The 26,304-nt window shown below is 35.0% G+C and overlaps 1 protein-coding gene across 1 annotated transcript in view; it reads left to right on the top strand.

Moving 5' to 3' along the window:
• NBAS (neuroblastoma amplified sequence) overlaps positions 1–26,304 on the top strand; it is a gene marked incomplete at its 5' end in the record, with an annotated part of 193,399 nt that overhangs the window by 36,274 nt on the left and 130,821 nt on the right. Inside the window, 10 exons of the mRNA XM_026079059.1 lie at positions 10,601–10,684; positions 11,252–11,405; positions 12,959–13,144; positions 14,114–14,287; positions 15,551–15,684; positions 16,485–16,547; positions 17,080–17,202; positions 18,740–18,842; positions 21,044–21,267; positions 23,136–23,248. Of these exons, the coding sequence (XP_025934844.1) occupies positions 10,601–10,684; positions 11,252–11,405; positions 12,959–13,144; positions 14,114–14,287; positions 15,551–15,684; positions 16,485–16,547; positions 17,080–17,202; positions 18,740–18,842; positions 21,044–21,267; positions 23,136–23,248 (1,358 nt within the window). The remainder of the gene's footprint in view (positions 1–10,600; positions 10,685–11,251; positions 11,406–12,958; positions 13,145–14,113; positions 14,288–15,550; positions 15,685–16,484; positions 16,548–17,079; positions 17,203–18,739; positions 18,843–21,043; positions 21,268–23,135; positions 23,249–26,304) is intronic.

Here is a 26,304-nt window from a genome sequence, read left to right as displayed (position 1 = left end):
CRTAGTTTTTTCAGTTTCTCTGAAGAGTTATTGCAGCAACGTGGAGGAGAAACCAAAAAACAGTCAGTGATAAGATTCAGTTTATTTAAAAAGTAGTTTGAAAGAATTAAGACCCTTGTGTGTCAGGTTAAAACATGTGCTACTTTAATGAGAATTAAGTGGTGTTATTGGTTTCGGAAAATGTCATAATAAAAAATGTTTGCAGTGAACTACTTTATCTTTACAGTTAGACTAAGGTCTTAAACTTTAGTTTTGTAACATAGAGGGAAATTTAAATGAGATGCTTGAACTTAAAGTTGAAGCTACAAGCAGCCCTTGTGCTGGTGAAATGATTGTTTTGACCCTGAACTTCTACTTTTAGTCTCTCTCTGGTGGCATCTCTAAATTCTTTCTCTTAAAAAATAAAAGAAACAAAATATATTTATAGAATCACTTTTATTAGGTACCAAAAAGAGGGAGTGTAATTTGACCACTCAGATTAGACTGAGATTAGGTGTAAAATAAACATATTTATTTTAACTTCATGTTTACATAAATATGCAGTAACTTACTAGTTATATAAGAGCTCAGTCACTTATCAGGTTCCCTGTCTTAACTAAAAGGGATAATATTTAAATATTTATTTGGACAAGCAACACATCCATTTGTAGACACAATTCAGGACCTAATATATGCAGTGTCCTTGGTTTATAGGCATTTTTCAGCAAACATTGAGGCTTGCTAGTTGCTAACAATTTTGCAATTACACATACTACCAAACAATTTCAATATTTTTCAACTTTATACTCTGAAAGGCTTCTTCGCTGTGACATTGCATTATAGATGACTGTACATTGTAACTGTAATTAACAACGTAGTTGTGACTGCTTATGGTTCTTTGCAGACAAGTAGCATTCAGCAATTACTTTCGTGACAAGGAAAGTTGGGAAATGAGTTCAAGTTTAAACAACAGTTAAAATAAGAAATCAGCTGACAAAACAAGCCTTAGTCTCCTCAAAAGATCCATTTTGTCTAACAAATCCATATGTGAAAGATTTGTAGTAAAGGCATTCTGAAAACAGAATGTCTCCAAACACACTTTTTCATGTGGTTAAATAACTTGTCTTTTAAGATCTTGGTCCTAAATTTGTGCTGAAAAGTGTTTAGAGAATGATGTTCTAGGGTTTAGGGTGCCAAAGAATTTTGGCACTCTTTGGAAACTTAACGACAGAAGTGATGTTTGTGTGCAAGATTCCTGAGGGAAGAACCATCTCAAAGAAAGATGAAGTAGTTTTATCCTGCAAAGAAGGCCAACAGCATCCTGGGGCCGCATTAGGAAGAGTGTTGCCAGCAGGTCGAGGGAGGTGATCCTTCCCCTGTGCTCATCCCTGGTGAGGCCGCATCTGGAGCACTGCGTCCAGTGCTGGGCTCCCCAGCACAGGAGAGGCATGGAGCGACTGGAGCGAGTCCAGCAAAGGACCACGAAGATGAAGGACCTGAGGTGTCTGTCATATTAGGAGAGGCTGAGAGGGCTAGGGCTGTTCAGCTTGGATATATCCACAGAATTATCTGACTGGGGTGGGGGAAGAGTACTTACCGATGTCCCTTTTATTGTCTAGCTAGCATTTAGACTACATTCAGTTATGGTGTGAAAACCCATGTTTACCTTAAAGTAGAAGTTAGGACCATGAGAGAAACTTTGCAGTGTTTAATTATTGGTTTCAATTTTTCCCTTTGATAAGTTTTATAAGGTGAGGTGGAAGGGGGAGGGCTTTTCTTTAAGGATGCTGCTGTGTGTGGATATGATGTTTTGTCGGTGTTCTAAAACAGTGAATCCTTTCTGAAAGATCTTCTGTGTTCTTAATTTTTAAGGAATCGACTTTACTGCAATTTTGTCTCCTTGCACATAAAAGAAAATATTTTACCATTGATCTAGTAGGATATTTAAAGATGTGAAGTTATGGGTTAAGAATTTAGTTTTTCCTCCACAGTTCAAAAGTGGAAATATGTAATTTCACTGAATCTGAATCTTTATTCCTGTGATAGATCAGCTTTTCAGTACTAGGCTCAGTTATGCACGGGTTCACACTTCTGTAATTTGCAGTATAGWTAATGTCATATTATAATTATGTTGCCATTGAGACATTTGTCTTTGTTTGGAGAGCTGCAAAATGGGGATAGGAGCAAATCCCATAAACAGTACTCTTTTTAAAAATATATATATATATTTTTTTTTCCTGTGTATATTTCAAATACCCTTCCTCTAAAACTAACTTGCCCCTGTTTTGAAACTGATTGTTTGTGTAATATTGCCAAAATATGTTCCCCAAGACTTCATTTTCTAATGAAGGCTTAAGTTGTAGGAAATAACTTAATTTCAAAGGATTTATTTTAAAATGGAAATAAGATATATATATATATATATATATTTTTTTTTTTCCCCAAATAGCTTCAGCTTCTGAAAATTCTTGATTATTTTTGATTCCTGGAAATCATTTTTTCATGAGTTTACTAAGCCTTTTATTTCTAGTGTGTGTGTATGTATATATATATATATATATTTAATGGGAAATTCTGATATGAATAGAACTACTGGTAATCTGTAGGTATACAGTTTTAGGTATGAAATTGAGATTAAATGAGTATTACCTTTACTTTTCTGTGGAGAAGAATATGTAGTCATAATTTGCCTCAAATAAAATGATTGAACAAGATCATGATATAACTCATGAAAATGTTTCATTCCCCCCTTACATAAAAATTTGGAAGTGCTGACTAAAATAAAATACTGAACAAAAGGAAAACACTGCAAATATATAAAGCCCAATATTTTAATCAGCAGAAAAAATCTGCAGCATTCCAACTTACAAGTGTCTTTTCGACTTAGAGAGGTTGTAATTACAATGATTTTGTGATAACGGTCAGGAATGATTTGGTCTGTCTATCCTCGTGAACTTTGACTCTAGACAAATCAAGTATGATTCCAAGTTGGAAAACTAGTTAGTCTCTTTTTTTCTTAAATTGCATGCCGTTGGACTTGTGAAACAGGGTGTGTGCTGTGTATCGGAAAGATTTTGTCCTTTCAGAAAGACAGATCTCTTGTGAGTTCTTGTAGCTCGTTGATTATATTTGCTGAAAATTAGGCCATAATGGTCTGTTCCAAGAGATTCCAGTAGGATAACTGGCTGGTGCAGCGCTTGCGATGAGACCGCTAACGTGGATTGCCCATAGCACGCCATTAGAGTGCGGCCTGCCCCAGCGGCATTGCTTGAAGAATGCCTTGTTCCAAGCCGTTGCTGATCTGCTTCCTGGAGCTCAAGACGCGCTCTGAGCAGCGTGCTGCTCCAGAGGCAGAAAAGCTTTTGGTGGAGGAAAATGATATTGTGTGTGTGGTGGCAGAGAAGAGGATGAATGGTATCTGGGAGTTGTACATGGTGTATCTATTTATATGAAACACTTTAGAAGATAAAGGGGCTAGTTACCAGCTGGAGATCTTTGAGATGATGCCTATCCTTATGGAAGCCTACCACTTTGCTCTCTGCTCCTTAATTGTAGGAGGAATCTGTGGTTGAGGAAAAGGTTGAGATCCTATGGCAGGTGCTGCCTTGTTTGTGCATGGAACAGGTGAGGTGGGACAAATGCATACCTCTAGGTATGGCCAAGGAAAAAATTTTGGAGAAAAATTGCTTGCTGTACAACAGCAGCAATGTGAATGTATATAAGTGTGATTTCTGAAGTTCATTACTGATGAGAAATTCACTTCATTGAGTTTAGAGCCTCCAGTTAAGGTGCACACARTAAATTCTAAATACTTGGTGACAGRAGTGCTTGTTATGGTAGTGTATTGTGTAAGAGCATAAAACAGTTGTTTTTCTTTTATAGGTATGTCATCTGCATTAGGATAGCCTTTAGAGGCTTTTTTTTTTTTTTGCTTGTTTTCCTCTTCTTCCCTGCTTGTGAAAAGTCTCAAGTGGTAGGTGACTTTTTGTTTCTCATCTATGGCACATGTTTTATAGCTTAGCATCTTCAGGGATCACTCTCAGAACAGTTCACGAGGAGGTCTGTAATGGCTGATCAGAGGATTCATGGATTCATGAGAACCCTGAAAAGGATTGCCAGCTATATAAGCTCAACAACTCCCTAAGTTGAGAAGGAATCTGAAATACTAAGATGTGCCAGTGGCTCTATGTGCTTGTCAGCTTCAAACTGGTATCATGATAGACTTTAGATACTCAGTAATGTATTTTTGCAGAACTGTGATCCTGGTGTTTTCTTAATTCTACTTTTCTTATTTTCAGTTTCTATTACAATAATGACACTTGAATCTGTGCTGGATCTTGGGGTCTTTGAAAAGGAATGTGAATCCCAATGACCAGCAAATGCATAGGCTCTTTCTGTTAAGACAAGTGCAGAGAAGTTGGTAAAAGTTTAGGCATTAAAATAAAGATGAGAGAGAACCATCATCTCATTTGAAGTTACAGTTAGCATTCTGAGTTTATAGTTAAGATTGTTGCCCTTAGGTTTTAAAAGGTAATCTCAGAGGAAAATAATGCTTTACTGCTGTTATAAATACATAACCAGAGTTTCTTTCTTTTTTCTTTTAATTTTCTTTTCCCCTTTTCTGCTTTTAACTGCTATTTTGCAACATTATAGCTCGCACTTGAAACTCAAAGAAGTTGTGAAATTCAAATGCATGGCTCCCTCAACAGCCATAACTCTGTTCCATTGCACATTATACTTGTAGTAAAAGTCTTCACTTTAAGATAGCAACTTTTATATATGTTTCTGCTTTTCACTCCTTAACTTTCTCAAATATTGGCTTTCAGTCATGGCTCAAAGTGAATTTTTACTGGAGAGTTTCGAATGAACTCCATTTGCCTGATGGATTGGGGTGGCAATGAAAATACCTTTACTCAAAGTGAGGTTTCAAAACTAAAAACTTTCATGTAGTAGACTGTCATCTGTGAACAGRTAAATACTATACTTAAAGACATTCATAAGCAGTGAACTCTGCCTTTCCATAATGAAGTCGTCTGAACTAGGTTTCTAGTTATTGCCTGTGGCATTGCAGCTTCAATGAAGCTCTTACAGCTTAATCTCTCTTCTTCTTAGAATGTGTATGTAATAAGTTTGACTGAACATCCACAGAATTGTCTAATATATAGTCCTAGTTCTCTGGTATTCATTTTTCTTTTCTACAGAACTGCTTTTATTTTTAATGTCACTCAGAATTCTTCACGTTAAAAGAATTGGTCCCATGGTCAATTTTGTTCTCTTTTGCCTGAATTCATTTGTATAATGCTACAATGAAATAAATAGAGGCAAAAGTTTCATATGCACTCAATCTCCCTTTCACTTAAGGGAAAGGAAGAAAAAGCTGTTTAGAGGGGTCAGTGTAGTTAATATTCACCCACTCCCTAAATCTTCAAAAAAACCAAAAGAAACCCCTGCTTTTAAAAGTATGTGTGTCCTTTAGCTGAAAGTTACCACATTTCATAAGTGTGATGAGGTGGATTGCTTTTTGTCTTGTCTAGATACGAGATGCACAATTTTGTCAGGAGAAAGATAATAGTTTTTTTTAATCCTCAACTAGATGAATCTCAAACAGACCTAATATGAAATTCTGGAAGAAAAAACAAACAAACAAACACACAGAATTTCCATTGGTAAAAGAAAGAATTGGTCTCTGACCTTAAAACTGAATTAGACCTTCCCATTCTAAAAACCTGTCCTTGGAGGGAAAAGTAATCTGCAGGTCTGAATAAATGCAGTTGGTAGGATACAGAAACTACAACAGAATGGGCCCCTTTTGTCAAAGCAAAAAATGAGAAGAATTGCCACGCAAGGTAAACAATAGAGTCGTGGAAAGAGCAATACAGGAAAAGTCAGCTCTTTTTTGAAGAAACAGAGCTGAATACCTCCCTAATCTGTCAGTTTACTGGGCTTCAATCATATTTATTGTACTGTTGAAGGAGAAAGAGTAGGAGAAGGTAGGGGGAAGCAGTGGCTTAGAGAAAATGTGATGTTATACTTCAATATAAATAAATAAATAAATGTGTAGAGGCATGGAATGGCACACCTGATGGTTTCTTATGATTGGAAAAAGGAGGGCATCCGCTTTAATGACTGCCTATGACCTGTTTTGATATCTGGAATTCTGGGTGTGTGCCCACTGTATATGTGCGGTTAACCCCATGTCTCTGACCTCTGCAGAACTTCAGTTTCTAGAAGCTAGCATAGCATATACACAGAGACTAATATATTCTGTTGCACATACAGCAAGCTCTGCATGCATGCTTAATTCACCACTTCCAGGCCACTTAAATTTATGGATTATGTGCAGGATGTGTATGTGATAATTATCATGTGTCCCAGTTAAGCTGAATTTGCTGAATGTTGTAAAGAAAAGTATGGCAGAAAAACAGAAGCCCTAACTGTTGGCATATACATTTTCACTTCTGTCTCTCTTCCTCTTCTCCTTCTCATCTGCATTTAATGCTTTTAAGTTTGCAGAATGAAGTAGTGTTTTGATGCCTGAAATCTTTCTCGACTGCTTCCTTTTTAACAGCTATTTCTCAAAGATTTTATTGCTCTTTATGTTGTTCCTGCATGTGTTATTAGAGCTACCGATATGGGAATTTGAGGAAAAATATCTGTACTAAAACAGTTAAGAAAAACTTTGATAGTATGTAGGTAAATATACCTCATTTATCATTTCTTTGCCGTTATAGAGGGTTCAGGTACCGGGATCTCTTATTCTTTGCTGTCGTCAGGTCTGGGATTATTCTGAGGACTGGAATGATTTGTTCCCGTCCTTGTATTTAAATTCAAATACTTGTTATTTTTCTAAACTCTTCAGAATGAGGGGAGAAGGCAGGGAAAATTGAGTGATCTCACTTAGCGTTGGAGGGATTTGAATTTTTTAGCATTGTTGAGAAGGTGAATGAAGTAAGCAGTTGGCACTGTGTGGGTGGGTGTTTTTTGGCTTTTTTTTTGTATGTGTGTTTTTTTGTTTATCTCAGCAAGAAAATTGTTAAGGCTGACTTTCCATAATTGTTTATTTCTTCCAGGCCTAGATATTTTGCAGTTACCTTTTTGTGTTTTCTTTAAGTATTTGGAAAGGTTAGCTACCCAGCTCTGTTTTGCTGTTGGTGAGAGCTTTAGAAATCTGAAATGGTTCTGAGCTTATTCCTCTGTGGTGAACCTGAATGCTTTTAAATGACAGTTCAACCCAGAGTAGCAAATACTTTAAAAAATTTTTTTCAGTGGTTAATCTATAGACTTGACTTAAAGTATTTAACTCCTCCCTTTTCTGCTGTGAAAAGGGCGACAGAATGAAGTAGAAAGCCTCTAGTCAAGATTGCGATAGCATGAATTTTCTTCCTATGAATGAAAAAGTCTCCTCCTCTTTAGTATTTCATGATGAGTTCAGTTAATAAGCTTTTCTGAAAAACTTTTTAAGGAAGCTTATAATACTACTTTAATTTACATGTATGAACAACTGTAGCTTTCATTCCTGCAAAATCTAATGCTGAAACATGAGAATGGTTGTGCTAGGTTTCACCAAAAGGCAAATGTTTGGTAGCAGAGGCCAAAGGAGGGAAGAAGAAAGACCAAAAAAAAAAAAAAAAGATACAGGCAAGCACTTTGTAAAATTAACTTGAAACTTCTCAAGTATCTGTAATATGTGGCTCAAATATTTCTGAGCTAGATGTTTTATAAACATACGATAGACTTTCATGACACTTTCTTCCAGTAATTTATTCTTTATTTTTGTACCGATATACAGGTTTTCCTCCTCGACATCATGCAGCAAGCAGCTAACAGCTTAGAAGCATCTACTGTTGTTTATTTTGAATGAGTCCCTGCTAGTCCCATCCATACTTACAATCCCTGTAGGAGGAGAAACAGTGAAATGCCATTTCCTATTTAGGTGAAATGAAAAGATGAACTTTATTAAAAAAAAAAAAAAAAAAAAAAAAACTTAACATCTGTCAGTTGTTTTTTTCTCTAAGATTCTTCAGCCTAGCCTGCGTGATCATTCCTCCTGTGAAAGCCATTTTTTTCCTTTGGTCATTCTGATTGCTCTTCTCTCTACTTTACCCCTTTTTAGCAGGGTTGGGGGAGAAAGCAAAGTTGCACACAGCTTCCCGCCTAGATGGATTTTGGAGGTGGTGGTGGGGGAACAAAGCAACTATCAAAACAAGAGAAAAAGCCTGGGAACTCCAACAGAGTGAAATTGTTCTCAGCAAACTTTTTTCTAAGCAAGCCAGTTTCAACTTTAGTTGAAACTATAACCCATAGTGGGATGTTGGATAAATTATTTCMAATGCTGTCTGTACTTACTCACAACTTCTAAAAAAAATCTGTTAATTAGAAAGGATTCTGTTGTGAAACATTTTAAAAAAATGTTAGAAGCGGTTAGAATTTAAAGATAAGCAAAGATGTGTTTTATGTTGTGGGAATATGGAAGAAGTGTCTAGTTTTAGATGGGAAGAGGGAAATACAGAATATTTTCTGAACTGAGGAGGGGAGAAAGGCAGAATAGGGGATTACATGAGTCTTCTAAAAGAAGGTGTGACTTTCTAATAATTTTGATTTTTAGATTGGGTGGGTAATTCTTGCTTACATTAAAATATAAGACTGTTTACTGCCTAATATTGTTTATTAGGGCCTGCAAAGGGACTAAATTGTGTTAAGAATAATTGGAAGGAAGAAACATATTCATACAGGAACTGATGTTTTGGTCAGTTAAGAAACTTTTCAAATTGTGATGAACTTTAATTATAAACCTCTTGGACTAATGATGCAGTAGAGAAACACTCAGTTTCTTAACATACTTCCAGAATGTAATTTTGCTGTGTCTGTAGCAGGCTGTGGCAGCTTGATTAGTAAGACCTCATTCAGTGTGGTATTTGGCAATACAGACTTGGAGCAGTAGGTTTTTTTCAGGCCTCATACTGAGGGGCAGAAGCATTCTAAGCCCTCAGGTGAAATAAAAGATAACTTTGAAATGTCTTGGTTGCTAATATCAAAAGTGTTAATTTGGAGGGGTTTTTGTTAATTATTTTTCAGTGATGATAGCCCATAGTACCTGATTTTGGGGAGGGGAGAAGTTGCAGAGGGCTTTGTCCAACTTCAGGTGATTGAAATGGGATAGAATGCAGGTCTTACTCTGCTTGAGACATGGGAATTAGCTGTTTTTCATCTTCTCTCCTTCTTTCTTTTGAGTTTTATAGCTTGTAAGCCTGCCTCTGCCAATTTACTGCTGGATTTCTGCGCTGCATGTTTCATTTGGATGACTGGACTTACTATGGATAAAACCCAGGATGATATTATTGAGGCATAGCGGTGGTAAAGGAAGGGTGGCTGACCTTCTGGGAAAAACACACGTGTATGTGTATGTGTTCAGGAGACAACAGTTAGTATAGACATGCTTTGCTTGGTTAAATGCATTTAATGGCTATTGCTGAATGAGACAGAGTTACTGGTTTTTAGTTTGTTGTTCTGCCATTTATGTTGTGAATTTGATTTGTGTATTGGAACACATTACAGTTTTATTCTTTTCTCTTTTTTTTTTTCTTTTTAAGCTACTGAAAGGATTCTATCTGTTGCTACTGATTACAGTACTGCTGCTTTTCAAAGAATGAGAAGATTATATCAGTTATTAGTTTGTAGTACCAGGGATTGTCCATTTATTACTACATTTGCTGTTAATTATCAGGGCCAGGAGGAAATGAGTAAGACTTAAAATAGTTTATTGCTCCAATGTGCCAAAACTTTAATGTCTTGACTTGGTACATGATTTGTTTCTTGGTTCTGTGATTTGTAGAAATATATGCCTCTCCCCGTTTCCCTCAGTTTATGTTCAGCATAGCTTGATGGGATTTTCTGGGGTTTCATGCTGCTTAAACAACTAGCCTACAAGAGCAAGCCATGACTAATCATTCTAGTAATGACTCCTGTTGTTCTTAACCTGTATTTTAAACAGACTTTTTTCCTCAACCTTGGTATTTAGAATATGTTTCACTGTGGATGTTTGTAGTCAGAAAGCCATGTCAGACTTAATTGAGAAGATCAGTGCAGCAGGACATATCTTGATTCGGTTCAGTACAAGGATTTGTGCTCAGATTTGAAGAATTCTAAACTGTGAAGATCCAAGGTTGTTCTTGTTACTAATTTCRATCTTCCGTGATAGTATATGAAATCAGAATACTTCTTACTATGAAACAGAAAGGATTTTTATAGCATGTTGTTCTCATGCTCACACTCTCTATCTCCTTTTTTTTTGTTGTTGTTGCTATGGTCAATAAGAAAAGTTTTTATTAAACTTTCAGTGGGTCTTAAAAGGCATAGGGGGTGTGTGTGTGTGTGTGTGTGTGTGTGTGTGTGTGTGTGTATACACACACACATATGTACAGATAATATAACTTAAGCAAAATAACACCTGTGTAGCTGTGTTTAAAAGGTGATAACTCTTCAAGAATTGATCCTGTAAGTAGGTGTTCTTGATTATGAATTCACTCAATTAGTTGCATATGCCCTGTATTCCATTAATTGAATGCCCTTCCATTTTGTTTCCAAATTTCTTGTGTAAAGCTTCTGTTTTCTTTTATACCAGTTATAGGCAGGGGGCATTGAAGATTCTTCCTTGGAATGAGCAGAAACATCGTGAAGAAGACTGGTGTGAAAAAGCAGAATGCAAGTAAGTATATGGAAAAAGCAAAAAGATTTTGTGTATTTTTGTTTCAGATGCATAGTTTCCATACTACTACTTAAAATCTGGGAAATCTTGGAGTTCAGGGACCCGGTAAAAGTCATTCCAATCTTTGTGCATGCTAGCTTGGGTTTTAGCTTTGTTAATAAGACTGGGTGAACAAACACTCTTTCATGTTACTAAATTATGTTCAGTGTGATTATGCAATGAGTAACTTATTCATATGCAAGTGAATAGAGGGGAGATTACTGTAGGAAATCCTGATTTTTTCCTGTTGCTTGCAAACCTTACCTTATTATTATGGATGACATAACTGCCTTTCATTGTGTGAAAAACAGAATTCAGAGTTTGGGCATATATTCTAATTAGTTGTTTTGCTGACAGAAAGAAACACTTGCTGTAATTGACATTTGAATCTGTTCAAAGTATCGATGTGATAGTGGGTTGATGTATATCATTCTCCATTAGAATGATCAGACCTTTTAGAAAGAAGACTGATGTGGAAAAAAGTGCAAGTAAATGTGTACTACTTCTTTCTTCTTTTTTTTAAATCAGGATGATTGTTGAACCAACTCTTCAAGATGAAGGCGAATTTCTGTATGAAATGCAACCTGAATTACTGAAGTATAGGACTACTGAACTTTCAGTAGATCTGGTTACTGACTGGTATTTGAACAGGGCACAAGAAATTGAAAATTATGCTATGCAGGTGAGAATAGCAGTGAGGAAATGATGATGGCTGTTTTGAGCTGATCAACTTTCTTCAGTAGTACCCTATGTTAATGAGTACTAGCAGTATTAGTAGTGAGCACTGACACTATTTTGAAATGATCTTTTATATGTCACTCAAGCTTTGTTGTTATAGGACCAATTTTTCACAATACCTATGTTTAAAAAGCAAAAACAACAAGCCCTCCCCTTCTCATCGATCCCTACTTATGTGCAAATCTGGATGCTTTTTGCCTAGTAATATTGCACAGTCTCAAACTTCACTATGACTTTAGAAGACTTTTTTTTTTTTCTTTTTTCCCCTCCAGTGCAGTTGTGCTTGCTTTTACTCAGCCAAATAGTTGATTCATAGGAATGAGAAGGGAGCCAGTAAATTTTCCTTTCACTTGACTTACCATGGCAGACAGTAGCACTTTCCTAGCCAATGAAGTGTATTTACTGTATGTTTTATATTTGCAAATGAGTAAAGGGAGGGAATGTTGTGCATAGTACCTCAGGAGACTTGGCAAGACCAAACCTGCCACTTTTTCGTTGTCTGTCTCATAACCCTATGCCACATATGAGTATGTAGTAGTCACATGTGTCACAGTATGTAGTATTCTCATGATTGTTTCCTGGCAGGCTTGTTGTGTGTCTGTGGAACCAGCATACAACTTATATTTGTGCTTTAGTTTCTTCCTGTGTTAAAAACGCGTGAAGCTCTGTGCTGTGATGCTAAGCAGTGCGAGTAAGAATAGATCTTCTCATCACTGACATTCTCCAGTATTTTACTGCTCCGTGAGCCAGTTTAGCTGTGTCAAGAGGAGGTTGGATGGAAGTATCACTATAGGTTAGTTCTGATGGGCTAGTTCTGTTGTTTTTCAAGTTTGCCATTTTCCAAGACTCCTTTGAAGATCACAGGGAACTATTATTGACAGACCATTAGTAGGTATGGAAATGCAAGCAACTCCCAAGAATTAATTAGATTACTAACAAATTAAATGAAATTATGTTCTGCTCTTACAGAGTTATGTCTGCTATACTGAATGCTATACTGAAATCAAAGCAAAATCGTAGACATGAAGGTATTTTCAGTCACCAAGGAAAAGGCTTTGTTAACTTCTGAAATAAAATGTAATGATTAGAATTATTGGAAAAATCACATTACACAGATGTAGGCCTAACTTCAGTCCSTGAACTGATAAAGTTGTTTACAGGCAATCCTTTATAACCCATGGAATGTGTTGAGGTGCCTATTTCTGCGTGATCTACAGAAGGAATCAGAAGATACTATTCTCCTAGTTTACGTGCATCAGTTGCATAGGATGCACCTTGGCCAAAAGGCCTATAATGACATTACCTGCTAAGAGTAAGCATTTTATTTGTGTTTATAAAGCTGAGATGAGCAATCCATTTTGGAAAATACAGGTGACAAGATCTCAGAATTACCTCTTAAGCAAAGGGAACAGGGAATGAAAATGGAGACGCAAACAGGCAATGGACTTGTAATGTTTTTTTGACAAACAATTGTACAGCAGGGTGTTTATTTTTCAGGTGGATTGTGCTCTGTCCCTTGTTCGTCTTGGCATGGAGAGGAATATCCCTGGTCTGCAGATGCTTTGTGATAATCTGATTACTCTTGAGACAGTAGTTTATGAAACTGAAGGTGATCGAACCTTAACTTTGAAGGAACTAGTAGAGATGAAAGACATTGAAAAACTGAGACTACTGATGAAGAATGTAAGCATTTTGAACACATCACTAAGTAGAGCCTAACTCTGATAATTCAGGTTACCTTAGATCCCTTGTTTCTGTAACTACACTGTTAGTCACTCTCATTTTTTCTGATGAACATTCTTATTGAATCCAACTAGCTATCAAATGACTTCTCTGTTTTCTCGGAAACCTGTTTCTTCATTCTAGGCATAGAGCTGAACATTAATTGCAGTGATGTGAAAGCTATGAATTCCTTTTTCATCAGCCCTTTCTGAAGGATCTTCAGTGTAGATGTTACTAATGCTACAGATATGACAATGAATGTTTTCCTTGGGTGGTTTTTGATGTTTGATGAAAATGGTGGCAAAAAATATTTGCCTTTGCAGGATATGTGTGTTTTTAATTTTCTCTGTGTTCAGCCTATGCATGGCATTTCAAAATAGAAAAGGCTGTGCCTTTTTTGGAAAGGTTGGAAAATACCTAGAGGTAAAATAGGGCTTTGAAGTTCAGTCAAAAAATATGTAAGCTAGAGAAGAATACTTGTGTACTTGAAGCCCTTCTCAGAATTTTCAAAATTTTACTGATATTTGTGACCACTTGTCATTTGTTTTCCTGTCTTGCATTCTTGCTTACTGAAATGTTGAAAGCAATACTACTCTGACATGGGTGCAAACTCACCTTTCACTCATTCAAAAATTGCAGGAGGAAGAGAACTTTGCTTTCATGTAATGGGCTTTTCTCCTTTACTGCTTGGTCTCCCCAAGCCATTCAGTAGCAGCAAGAAGATGGACTGTTTCTGTAGTTCATTTCGTAGTGATCTGTGCAGTAGTGAAAGTTCAGGCTTCTGCTCTTGATTGTTATATATGACAAATATTGCTGAAGTTAAATTGATCAAAATTTGTTCTGTTTTTTATTATTATTTTGAAAAAGGAACCTGAATTTGTTCTCCTCTTCTCCCCCGACCCTCTCCCTTTAATTCTTTGCTCTTTCCAGTCCTCCGATGAAAAATATGTGAAAAATGTTTATCAGTGGATGATCCCATTTCTTCACCGCTGTGAGAATCAGTCCCCTGGTCTGGCAAATTCACTTTTTAAAGATTATTTAGTGACATTAGCAAAGGAAGACCTGACTCTACCTCTCAAGATATTTCAGAATTCAAAACCTGCTGTAAGTATAGAACCCTGACGTTTCTACTGGTTTCCTTGAAAATTCTTGTCCTGAAGAGATTAATTCATAAATAAGGCTGGTTTGTCTTCTAAATCAGACTTTCTCTGTATTCTTTCCCTTCCTTTTGGACTGTGCATTTGTCATGTTTATAGAAAATGTTAATTAAAAGAAAATTAAAGCATGAGTTATGATACGACTCATCTGTCCTTAATAAGATTGTCAAACTAATGTAATTATGATCTTGACCTAGTATAGCAAAAAATTAGTGTAAAGACTATTCTTGATGTCATTTTTGGTGATGTGTTCAAAATAAATTTCTGGCAAATGGGCTTTTTAGAAAAGGAGTGAATGACGGTTTTGTGATTTCACTTATACTTTCTCCTGAAGAAATTTATTGGCATTTCGTTTTCTCATAATTATCTGAAATTTCAGTTATTCAAGAAGTAATTTCCCTATCTTTGCATCTTTTTCCTTTGTTGGCATAATAGGAAAAAAAAAAACACCCAACAGCAAAAAACAACCAAACCCTCCTGATTATTCTAGAACTATGTAGTTCTAGAACAATGTGGTTCCTGATATATGAGGAAAATTGCATGCGAGTCTTGCCCTCCCCATACCTTATTTGAAGCAAGTATCTTGATCTTGAGCAACGAGTTATAAGCTTGGGTTAATGTAAATGATGAAGAAAGAATGCTTTTGAAAGTACCAGGTTTATTTCAGATATGTGTTTTTTAGCCTTATGAATATTTCATGCTGTTTCTACAGTTCAAAATTATTCAAAGATGCACTATAAGCACACTTTTACATACTATTGAAGGTTGTAAATGGATCAACTAGTATGCAGATATCTATCTATATATATCCATATAGAGAGAGATATATATAGTCAGACAGATAGATATAAAAGTACTGTTGCACAAATTAAGCCTGACCGATGTTGATAGCAGTTTGCCTTCCCCTGCACTGCACCCCTCACCCCCACCCCTCCCAAATTCAAACAGGGTAAATTGAGTACCTTGATCTTTCAGGTGCCTGCAGTGTAGGGAACTAGCTTAGTTATGTTTCAGGCTCTATAACTTTAACAGAGACTTTGTAATTACAACCAGAAGAGGGGTGTGTGTGTGTGTGTACACACACGCACACACCCACACACGTGTATATATGTATATATATATATTTTAATTTGGGTAGACACTCAAATGTTTGATTGGAAAAAGGAAACAAAAAATATCTTATTGTATGGATGCTTGCTTTTCTTGTTAGTGTCAGCAAAAAATTATTCCCGATCAAGACCAGCTTATGATTACAGCACTGGAATGTRTTTTTAGTTGTCAACGAGATGATCAGCTTGCACTCTGTTATGATATTTTGGAATGCCTTCCGCAAAGAGGATATGGGTAAGAATTTTCAGCTAGTTATTTTAAATATTTTAGGTATGTTCAATATAGTTCCGAAGTAGTTCTTTAAAAATACTTGCTTCAGCTCTTGCTCTGCTTTCTAAGGCAATCATTATCATTCAATAATCATTCTCATTAAAAAGTATGTAATGTTGAATATTCTGTTCCTATCTGAATTGCATTTTGGCTCTGTGTGTGTGTGTGTGTGTACACAGATGTGTGTGTGCCCCACTTCTACCAAATAATGTAGCCAATGTGTATCAAATATTGTTTAAACTAGCAGTCTGGACCAAGCCTATATTAGTTTCCTTGCCTTTTATATCCTTGTGAATTGAGACCAAATATTAGTATTACCTTACTAATCTTGCTGGTCTTGTTACAGTTGGTAGTGTCTTATGCTAATAAACAGCAATATGGCCATGTGAGAGAGGTTTTAATGCAGAAGGCCTGTGCAAAGGAAGAATAATTCTGGAGAAAATGAAAGCATAAACAGAAGGAGGAGATGTGATCTAGTCCTCCAGTATCTTTTACATGTAGAAAGGACAGATCCTGAGAAAAGTCTTCAGGGCAAAAGAAAGGTCTGCTCTTAGGCTTAGTCTCCATTTTAGCTATTCTTCCAGCAAAAAGCTGACAGATTTAATTTTTTTCGAGTAAAAACATGTATTGTTTATTCTTATAAAGGAATGTTTCAAACCTGCCAGTACTTATTTTCCTACCCGTCATATGTATTATATCAACAAAGTGCAAAAAGTATGATTCTATTTATTTATTTATTTATTTATTGTAAAATATCTTTGCAGGACTGAAACAGATATAATTAACAGTCTTCATGATGAAGTAGATGAACTGGAACAAATTCTTAGGTATTTAATTTTACCCAAATAAATTGTACATTCTTATAGAAGTTACTGGGCATATCCAAGAGCGTTGACAAGAAAACAGCAAGAATGTTTATCTTGTATTGTGCTGTTGGCATGGTAATCTTCAAGGTTTTGTGTTCAGAACTTACCAGTTTTGAATGCTTTTTAGCTATTTGAATATTATAAAACTACACAGATATTTCCCTTGGAATATGATCTTTGGTGGGGAGGGGCACTCCTAAAATATCAGGGGGACTTTTTTCATCTTGATAGACCATAATGCTTTGAATGGCCTGAAACCAAAAGCTGCGAATATACTTCATCGATTTATTGATATTATTTAGTTATGTTAACACCACAGTATTTTTAAATTTTTGATTAAATAATGTTACTTTGGCTAGTCCTTTCTGATATAGACTTTACATGGAGAGACTTCTTTGTGTTAAGAGTATGTTTGTTACAGCTTTAAGGCTCCTCCAGCAGAGGTAGTTGTACAACTGTGCAGAATTCAAAAATGTTGACTGTTCACTTACAGTGTATCGGAGCTTTTGGAGAAACATGGGCTTCAGAAACCTGTTTCATTTGTGAAAGACACTAAGAACAACCTGGAGGAGGCACAGAAGCTGATGATTAGGCTGGCAAGGCACACAGGTCGCAAGTTAGTATCCAAAAGGGAACTGGAGATAAGAGGGGGAGAGTCAGGTAACAGTGCTTACCTGCAGAGAGCGTACCTCTCTGTTTTGTTACAATAGAGAACTGTTGTGTTCAGACTGAACACAGCGTCCATAAAACACATTTGTGAAACTGAAAATTAATACTGTTAGTGTTTTGGCTGCATTCTCCAGATATCAAAGGTATTGCCCTGTTTCAAACTCTTTGCAATATCTTTGTGCTTTGTTCAATTCAACAAACCTAGAAGGCATATTGGCTACAAAGTGCTGTATGATCAATAATAATTAACATATAGTAAGTGTGTCCTTTAAGATTTATTTATTTTTATGGGAAGTGTAGAATTTGTAAAATAACACTTTTGCATGTTTTCTTAGAGGCAGTCGTAGTAGAGTAATTTAATGATTCAACTTACCGATTCTACCTCATCTATTACTGATATAATTTTTTCGTCTTCCTTTATAAAAATGACTCCTTTTAATTGTACTTCTAACTGTAGATGAGTTGTTATGCAGCTTCTGAAATAGGCAGATTAAAAAAAAAAAATTTGAATCATGGTAAAAAGCAGCCCTTACTGTGTTTTTTTTTGTTTGTTTTTGTTTTTTTGTTTGTTTGTTTGTTTTAGTTAAAGTAAATGCAGACAATGTTTCATCAGTGGTGCTAAGGTAGTGCTTGCCTGGTACATGCTGAAAGCTTTTTAAGACTTCTAAAGATCTTTTTTTGGAAAGACAAAGTCAATGCCTCCGTAGGAAGAATGTTGATTTTTTTTTTTTCCACTTGTTTGTAGAGATCCTTTGCTTTGCAAAAATGAAAGCTAATACCACATGAGAAAATCACTGTTGGCTGGACTAGTATACATATTTAAAACAGTGATTTTTTTTCACTCTGTAATACTCAATCAAAACAATGTCTAAATAAACATTCATAGCCTTTTATTTATATAAGTTTTGATAATGGCACATGAAGTTCAATAGGACGCTTTGTGGGTTAAGATACTATGGTTCCAGGTCAAGGATCTGAATCCTATTGTTTCAGGAACAAAATAAACGTTCTGCTTTATTCTCCTGTGGTTGCAGGCAATTGATTAGTCTTTTAAGATTGCCTACAGTAAACAGCACTCTAATGACTCTCAGTGACTGTCACAACTTTGTTTTTACCCAGTTATTGGATCACCATAAAGATAATACTTCCAACTTTCTGATGTAATCAAAACCTTCCATGAAACCTTGAACTAGTGGAAGGTTTTGATGAAATGTGCTTAAATCCCTATCTCGTTCCACAGAAAACAAAACAAACAAAAAATTCAAGTACTGCATTTTTGTCAAACAAAATTTTATCCTCCAGGCACTGTTATGATGTTAAAACAGAAGCATTCTGTCTTTAAACTACTTTAGGATAAAAGTCCAATTAAAGATTGAGATAGCTTTCAAGGAAACTGATTTTTTTGAATGATGAAACTGTAGTATTATCAGCCTTTCTTTAAAATTGTTGAAGAAGAGAATATTTAATTTAAAAAATGTTCATAGGCAACCATCAGTCAGTGAGACACACTGGAAAGAATTGCTCCAGGATATGCTAGACATGAAGCAGAAAGTATATACATGCTTACATGCAGATACTTGCTATGAGGTGAGTTTTATGTTTTCTCTTTTGATTTATGTGCCAAGTAAGTTACAAATTCTCATTTCATATTATTGCTCACAAATGGAAATACATTTTCATGTGTTATATTACTTCCTGGTTGTCTGTTTGGCTCATTTATGGTGTTTTCAATCAAAGCAGGAACTTCCTGTGTTAATTCATTTCATCAAAAGCCCCTGTAGTATTCTGTATATCTTTTACTGGAATTAAGCTTTTTTAAAAGTGACTCAACTTCTGGATACTTCCTAATTTGCTTCTGTTGACAAGTATCTTTATTGCTAAACATTCTAAATTAGTGGAAAATAAAACAATTTTTTAGATAAATGTTATCTTGAACTAAGTATTTTTTAAACATGAAGTTCTAGTTTGATAGTATCACCCAAGATACATAAAGGATTATGGGCTTTTTGCTGATTGCAGTTAAATGAAATAATGTGAAATGAGAAATCTAATTTAATTTGAAGGGGGGAGGGAGGGGGAACCTACCTGTGCATAAACCCCAAACCAATGTCATTAATATTTGCAAAGAACAGCTATAAGAGTAATGTGGAATTTGCTATGGTATGTACTGTTTATTTACATTTTCACTTCAGTATACTGTAGTTTATTACAAAAACTGCTCTATGTCCACTATGAACTGTATTTAAATCTTGACATCCTTTAAAAGCTTAATAATGTAAGGTTTCTTTATTACAGCTTACAGATTTAATTTGTTATGGCTGCCAGTTTGATTAGCTCTTGGGAAAAGTTTTGAAAGAAAATTAGAAAAAAAACTTGAAGAGAAAAAGCAATTGGGATTCAAGCTATAAATAAAAAATGTCACTCTTTCTCTGCAGTTGTACAATTTGAAGTTGCACAAAGAAAACTGCAATATGTTTAAAGTTCCTGGGTTTGTGACAGGCTAAGGCTTAATATACTTGGAATTTTGTTCGAGCTAAAGTGTATCTTTTTAATTAAAGCGCTAGAGCATTCTGAAATTGAAACTTGTGTGATCTGCTTTGCTGTGATCTTAATATAAGGTTTTTATTAATATTAAATGAATTTTTAACCTCTGGACCTCTTTGGGAAAAAAAAAAGGGAACAACAAATGGTTTTGGAAAAATGATCTAGGAATCAAATTTAGGAAATGAGCTTTGAAATAGAATGTTGTCATATGCTATTATGTTTTGATAACTTAAAAATTGAGAAATGGAGGGGGCAGTAAGGACTCAGTATCACATGTGAGGCTTGTATCAGGATCTTTTTTTTTTTAGCATGCTCCTGCATATATTTTACTTGCATGCAAAATGAATCCTGTCCTCTTGAAGGAGGACTTCATATATATAAATATATATGAACATATATGTGTGTGTGTGTAATATATATTGCATATTATGAAGTGGAAGTTGGTCCAAATTATATGTTATTTTTAAGAAACACTGAACTGTGGTGCTTTGGTGCTCTAAAGCAAAGCATGAGATGTTTTGGAGAGGTTCTTCATAGCTAAGAAATGCTCATGTTATGAAATTAAAAACCTTTGACAAAGGTCATATTCTTGCACCTGCTACATTTTTTCAGAAATGTTTAAATCCATATGTTGCTTAATTAAGACTGTACTAATCTCTGGTTCTGTAAAACATATGAACCATATATTTTTGAAAGGAATTCAGACAGTTTTGAGTTTCTTCAAGTAAGTAAAGCTTTTGACCTAAAATTAATTAACAGTTAAGTGTTTCATGGCAGGTGCAGCAATATATTAATATGCATTCTCTGAAGAGAGTCTTGATAAAACCTTAAAGCTTATTACATATGATCATTCCTAAATATTTAGAGTTTCTTCAAGAATAGAGACTTTGTCCTTTTATGATGATATTTTTAAGATCTTAATCCTGAAATGTCTTCTAAGATTCTTGCATGCATTTCGATACCTCAGAATGCAGGTATAAATGATGTCTGATCTCTAGCTTCTATTGCAACAATGAAATTCATAATTTTTTTTCTGCATGAAGTAGAAGTAACTTGCCACTAGTTCATTTTAGCTTTACTTAAAAAACGCAGAAATATTCTCCCTAATTTTTTTTTTACTTAGACTGAATACATTCTTATGACTTCAAAGATTCTTTTATTCAAAGGGAATGGTTCCACAGAATGCAAACATGCTTTCTTGAAGCTCTTGCTGCAAATTATTAAATTACCATTCTTTCTTTTAGATATTCACGGAAAGTCTTTTATGCTCAAGCAGTATAGATAATATCCACTTGGCTGGACAAATGATGCATTGCAGTATTTGGTCGGTGGATCCACTAATTGCCTCCAAAGGGAAGCCACAGTATAGAGTCAGCTATGAGAAAAGTATCGAACTAGTTTTGGCTGCTGGCAGAGAATATTTCAATTCTTCAACCAGTTTGACTGATAGCTGCATGGATTTGGCCAGGTATATTCACGATTACCATATACATAAATACATATTGCTTTTTTAATTGAAACTTGAATTTTACTTTTGCTGTAAAAGGTGGTGAATCTTACATAGACTTGTTTCTCTTTTTGTAAAATAATGTAAATGGAAACAATATCCTTGGCCACTGCCGTCCCTCATTGCTCGAATGATATGTTACAGATTTGGATTGAAGAAAAGTGCAAGTCTTTCCCTGGGCATAAGAATTTCTTATGTGTGTGCCATTTGAACCTTTTCCATGTTCTGGCATGGAACGGTAATTGTGGCCCCTGGTTGCTAATACAAATAGAAAATAGCATATTGATTATTCTTTCATTTCTTTTCTTCCATTGGTCTTCAGATTCTGTTACTTCATTTGAGGCCATCTTCCTTTGTTATGTTAAGAAATAAGCCAAATCCTTCTTCAGAAGGAGATTCAGACATAGAGCAGCTTTCTATAAAGAGTTTGCAAGGCATAGAGGTTTACATGTAGAGGTTGCAGCGTGGGTGATCATTCTTGTGTAAGTTTAGATATGGAAGTATTCTCCTTCACAAGGTAGGTGCAGATAGGTAAAATATCCCCTACATAGAAGACTAATTCCTTGGCTTATCCTGAATATTTAAAATAAAGTTATGTCTTAATATTTCCAGCCTTTCTCTTTTATTCTAAGAATATCCCATTTCATTCATTGTTTATTAGGCGTTAATCCAAATGAATTTTCCATTTTCCTTAAGGCACTTAAAAACAAGCCCAATTTTATAGTCCAAAATATTTCTATGAATGTGTGAACATGTGTTTATACTGTTCAGTACGATGTTTTGATCCTTCTTACACTTTTCTTCAGTCAGCTGTTTCAAATGACATATCTTATTTCTATGAATGATTATCAGTATATGGAAGGTAACCTTCCTGCCTGAATTCTCTTTTAGGCAGAACCTATTTTTACCTTAACTCTAGCTAGTTTTGTTTTTGTTTTTGTTCTTGTTTTCCTCTTCCATTCCGGTTTACTCTCTACTTAATCCCAGAATGTTTGTCAGTGCTCCTGCAAAATGTGACTGTTCAGATGGGAACACAGCATACCATGTCCTTTTAATTTTGAGGTAAACACCTCTATTTCTTAACTAAGATGTAGAGGTAAAGGCCACATGACAAATTACACAAATAAAATAGTTTTCTCTTTGTGCATGGTGTGTTAAGCCATTTTACATGTAGTAATAAACCTTTGAGAGTGTTGTTTGCATGTGGATTTCTTGTTAAATATGTATTACTAAAACTACATGTGAACATATTGTACCGTGCTGAAAGTTTTATTTAAAAAATGCATACTATGAAATAAATTATATGAAAAGTTTTCTTTTTGAAAGGATTTTTATTTTGTGTTGTATCAGTTTTATTTTCATTTGTTGAATATAGTTGATGAAATTGGAACTTCTGACAAAGGATCTTGCATTTTCACTCAACTTTTTAGAGTTTTGCTTTTAACCTTTAATATATGGCAACACCAAAAATTAGTAATGGTAAGGACAAATGTTTCCCGAAGTAATTATATGTTTAAATACAGAAGTCTGAAATGTCTGTCTTTCATTMAATCTGCTGCAACTCTAATTTCAGAGGAGTTAGGCAGCATTCTTATGACAACCCAGTGAAAAAGATTATTGCTATCCAAGAATAGAATTTGGTTAAAATGCTTAACCAGCTAACAGAATTATACTGTAAAACACCTATAATTTATGCTACAGTATCAGTTGAGTATTTTGACTGTTGGTAAGTCCAGTACTGTTTTTCACTCATAAAGGACGGAGTGGATTTTTTCTAGAAATCTTTTTTTTTTTTTTTTTTAACTAAAATGTATTTCCTTCCTGCTTAGATGCTGTCTACAACTTATTGTTGACTGTCCAAGTGCTATTCAGGAGGAGCTAGATCTCATTCGTGCTCTTGGTTACCTTGAAGAATTTGGTGTGAAAATATTACCATTACAAGGTACTTCATATTTTTATTCTTTACATGATTACTTGAATCATATCCATAAATATGCTTGGCAAAGTTTACTATTTAAAAACTGTAGATACATAATTCAGTCCAACCAAGTACGTAGCTTTGTTCCATAATACAGTTGATAGCATGTTGCACAAGTAAAGTAAGGGTCCGTCTCCCTCATCCTCCACCTCCCCTCCAAGCACCTGACAGGCACAGACCTTACGATGATTTCAGTATCTTAAAATATTTTTCAGGTGATATGAGATAGGAAAGATGTCTGCAAATAGAATCTGTTCTTGGACTTATTTTTAGTAGTCCTTTTTAACAGATAAAAAACTGAGTATCTGAAGCTCCCAGTGACTTCATTAGAAACAATTTGAGCTCACCTTTAATTTATGAAATAGTCCGCACTTATTCACGTGCTTATGAGCTTTAGAACAGTGCATGGAAGAGAGTTATTTTATGTGGAGGTAGTTTTCATGTCTCCATTGGGGCGTTTCATTTTTAAATGTATTCCTATGAAACAAAATTACAATAGAAGCACACATTTACAATATATATCTCATGGAGATTTACTTTAACTTAAAACTGTTTTGTAACTCAGATTCCAGCAGTATCTAAAGTTGCTGGGAAAAGATTTGAAGGAAAGGATGGTTATAGACATGGAGACAAAAGGGATAAGGGAATAAAATGCAATATGATTTATTAATAAGAGATTGTGCCAGACTAAAAGGTTTTCTTTTTTTCCTTTTTTCCTTCAAACAAGAAAACCAATTTTCTAGGTGAAAGAAATACAACAGGCCTTCTCTATGTAGTTTTCAGTAAAGTAAATGTACAGTATTTTTGTGGGCAACTATGTGAAACTGCATGAACGTTTGGTATTATTGAAAGCACTCGAAGAGARCTGCCTGAAAAGAGCACTGAGACAGAATGGAAGGGAGAAGCGTCAGGCTGCAAGGTGGTCACTTAGAGAGTCTGGAGAGCTGAGGACCAGACTTTTAGTGCTAAGCATTAATGGCATTGGATAAATATTAAGCGAGTGCTGATGAAATTTGCTGATGACAGGATTTAACTTCTGGCTCTGTGCAGAGAACTTTTTTTTTTTTTTCTTTAAGGAAAGCATTTAGAGGTCTCTGGAAAATGAAGCAGGTGTTCTGGGATTCTGTTGTTGCTCTACTTTGTTCTCTTTTTGTTCTCTTCTTTTACAAGACTTCCTTTGAAGTGAGCTGCTTTTTCCTGCTTTATATACAGGAAGCCTTCGGTTTCTGGATTGAGAATAAGTCTAGTTTCTAGATCTTGCAGTACTGTGCAGTTAACTTCTAGAGAAAATCATTTTAGTCAGTTTGTTCAGCCTGCAAAAAAGACCTGTAATTTCTGTGTGTGTTTTCTTCATCTTTCTCACTGTGAACATGAAGGTATCTAAAAGAAGGGGGGGGGGGGGAGGAACTTGATGCAGCATTAACATATCTGTACTAGGACTAATCTACATAATTATAATAATCATGTCTGTAACTTCATTAATGATCCTGCCGTGTCCTTTCTTCAGCATCTTTCCTGTAAATCAAATTAATCTAATAATATTAAAACTATGTTTTAAAATTTTAATGAAAGCATTTAAATGATCAGTTAATTTGATAGCGTGTCATTAAAATAACATTAAGAATCAGTTACTCCCACAGCAAGAATTAGCAATAGACTTTTATTTACACTATTTTATTTCTCTATAGAGGTTTTTTGTTTATTTCCCCAAGCAATCTGTATTTTTAGCAAATTCAGAAGTTAAGATTGGGAACTACTATGATATATTTTAATAATGTGGATTTCCTATATAAATTATCAGTCTATTTGTACTGAAACTTATGTTAGACTGGAAGACTTCTCAAATTTTACTGCTTTTTCTTGCTTGTGTCATCTCCAGCTCATAGTTTGCACATCTTCTCTCTGAGTCTTTCTTTTCTCTTTCTTTTTTGTTTTTCACCACTGAATAACGACAAAAAAATAGTAAGCAAAAATGCCAAGGTCTGTATTTTCCACAGAGCTAGGAAAAGAACAGAGTGTTTTTTTTTTTGTTTTTTTTTTTGTAAATTGTTTTTAATATATATGCAATTTTCAGAAGCTTGAGTACTGGAATATATAAGGGTTTGGGTGCTTTCAAAGCTCTGTATTTTTGGTTAGTGTTTTTAGTCTTTTACCTTTCAAAGCACTGTAAGATCCTGCTGTAATAAAAATAGTCTAAGCACATTTATAAAGCTGTACTGTTGACAGGTGAATACAGCTCCAAAGTTCTTAAATACATAACATGTTAAAAGGTTTTAAATTAATATGCTTCTGTAATGTATACAAATAGAGCTGTTGTATTCAGTACAAACAGTAGTTTTGCCAAGATTAAAGAGCATTAGATTTTTATACTCTTATGCTGAGAACTTGCTTAAATAAATAGTATGAGACCACATTCAAATCAGTAATACTGGTGAAACATTAAGCATTTTGTCATAAATTAAGTACACCGACATTTGTTGCTGGTACCTGCTTGATACCGACTTCAGTAGGTGTGAGTGGCTGCCTATTCACGCTCCAAAATCTGTTGGTTTTCAGAATTTTGTTTTATTTAAATTGTGTAATGTGTATTAAGGGAAGTAGTGTTCAAAGTTCATAGGTTACCAGCTCCTGGAGTTTTCAAGGATATTGGTGATAACCCAACTAGAGACCGTGGGACCTCTATTGACTGTTCACTGTAGACTACTCATTAATATAAAGTAAAAAAAAGTCCATCTTTAATATTAATGAAATTGTGTTTGACCTGTGGTATTATTTCAGCTTACTTTTAGTTATGTTTAGATACTTTGACAAATCTCAGTTGTATAGTCAGTGAATGAAAACATTTGCTGGAGTATGCAAATGTATGTATGTGGTAGAATATTAAAAATAGAATTAAACCTGTAACCTTTCTTGCTCCTCCATTTGTTATCTGTCCTAGTCTAATTTGATTTCCAGAATTTATTAATGGAGTTTCCATTAATGGAGTGTTTCTTTGCTTCCCCCTTCACCCCTTCTTTTTT

This window comes from Apteryx rowi, unplaced genomic scaffold (genome assembly GCF_003343035.1).
Source record: "Apteryx rowi isolate R43461 unplaced genomic scaffold, aptRow1 scaffold_114, whole genome shotgun sequence".
Taxonomy (NCBI): Eukaryota; Metazoa; Chordata; class Aves; order Apterygiformes; family Apterygidae; genus Apteryx; species Apteryx rowi.
Note: the sequence above shows the minus strand (reverse complement) of the source record. Positions and strands in the feature narration are given on the sequence as shown.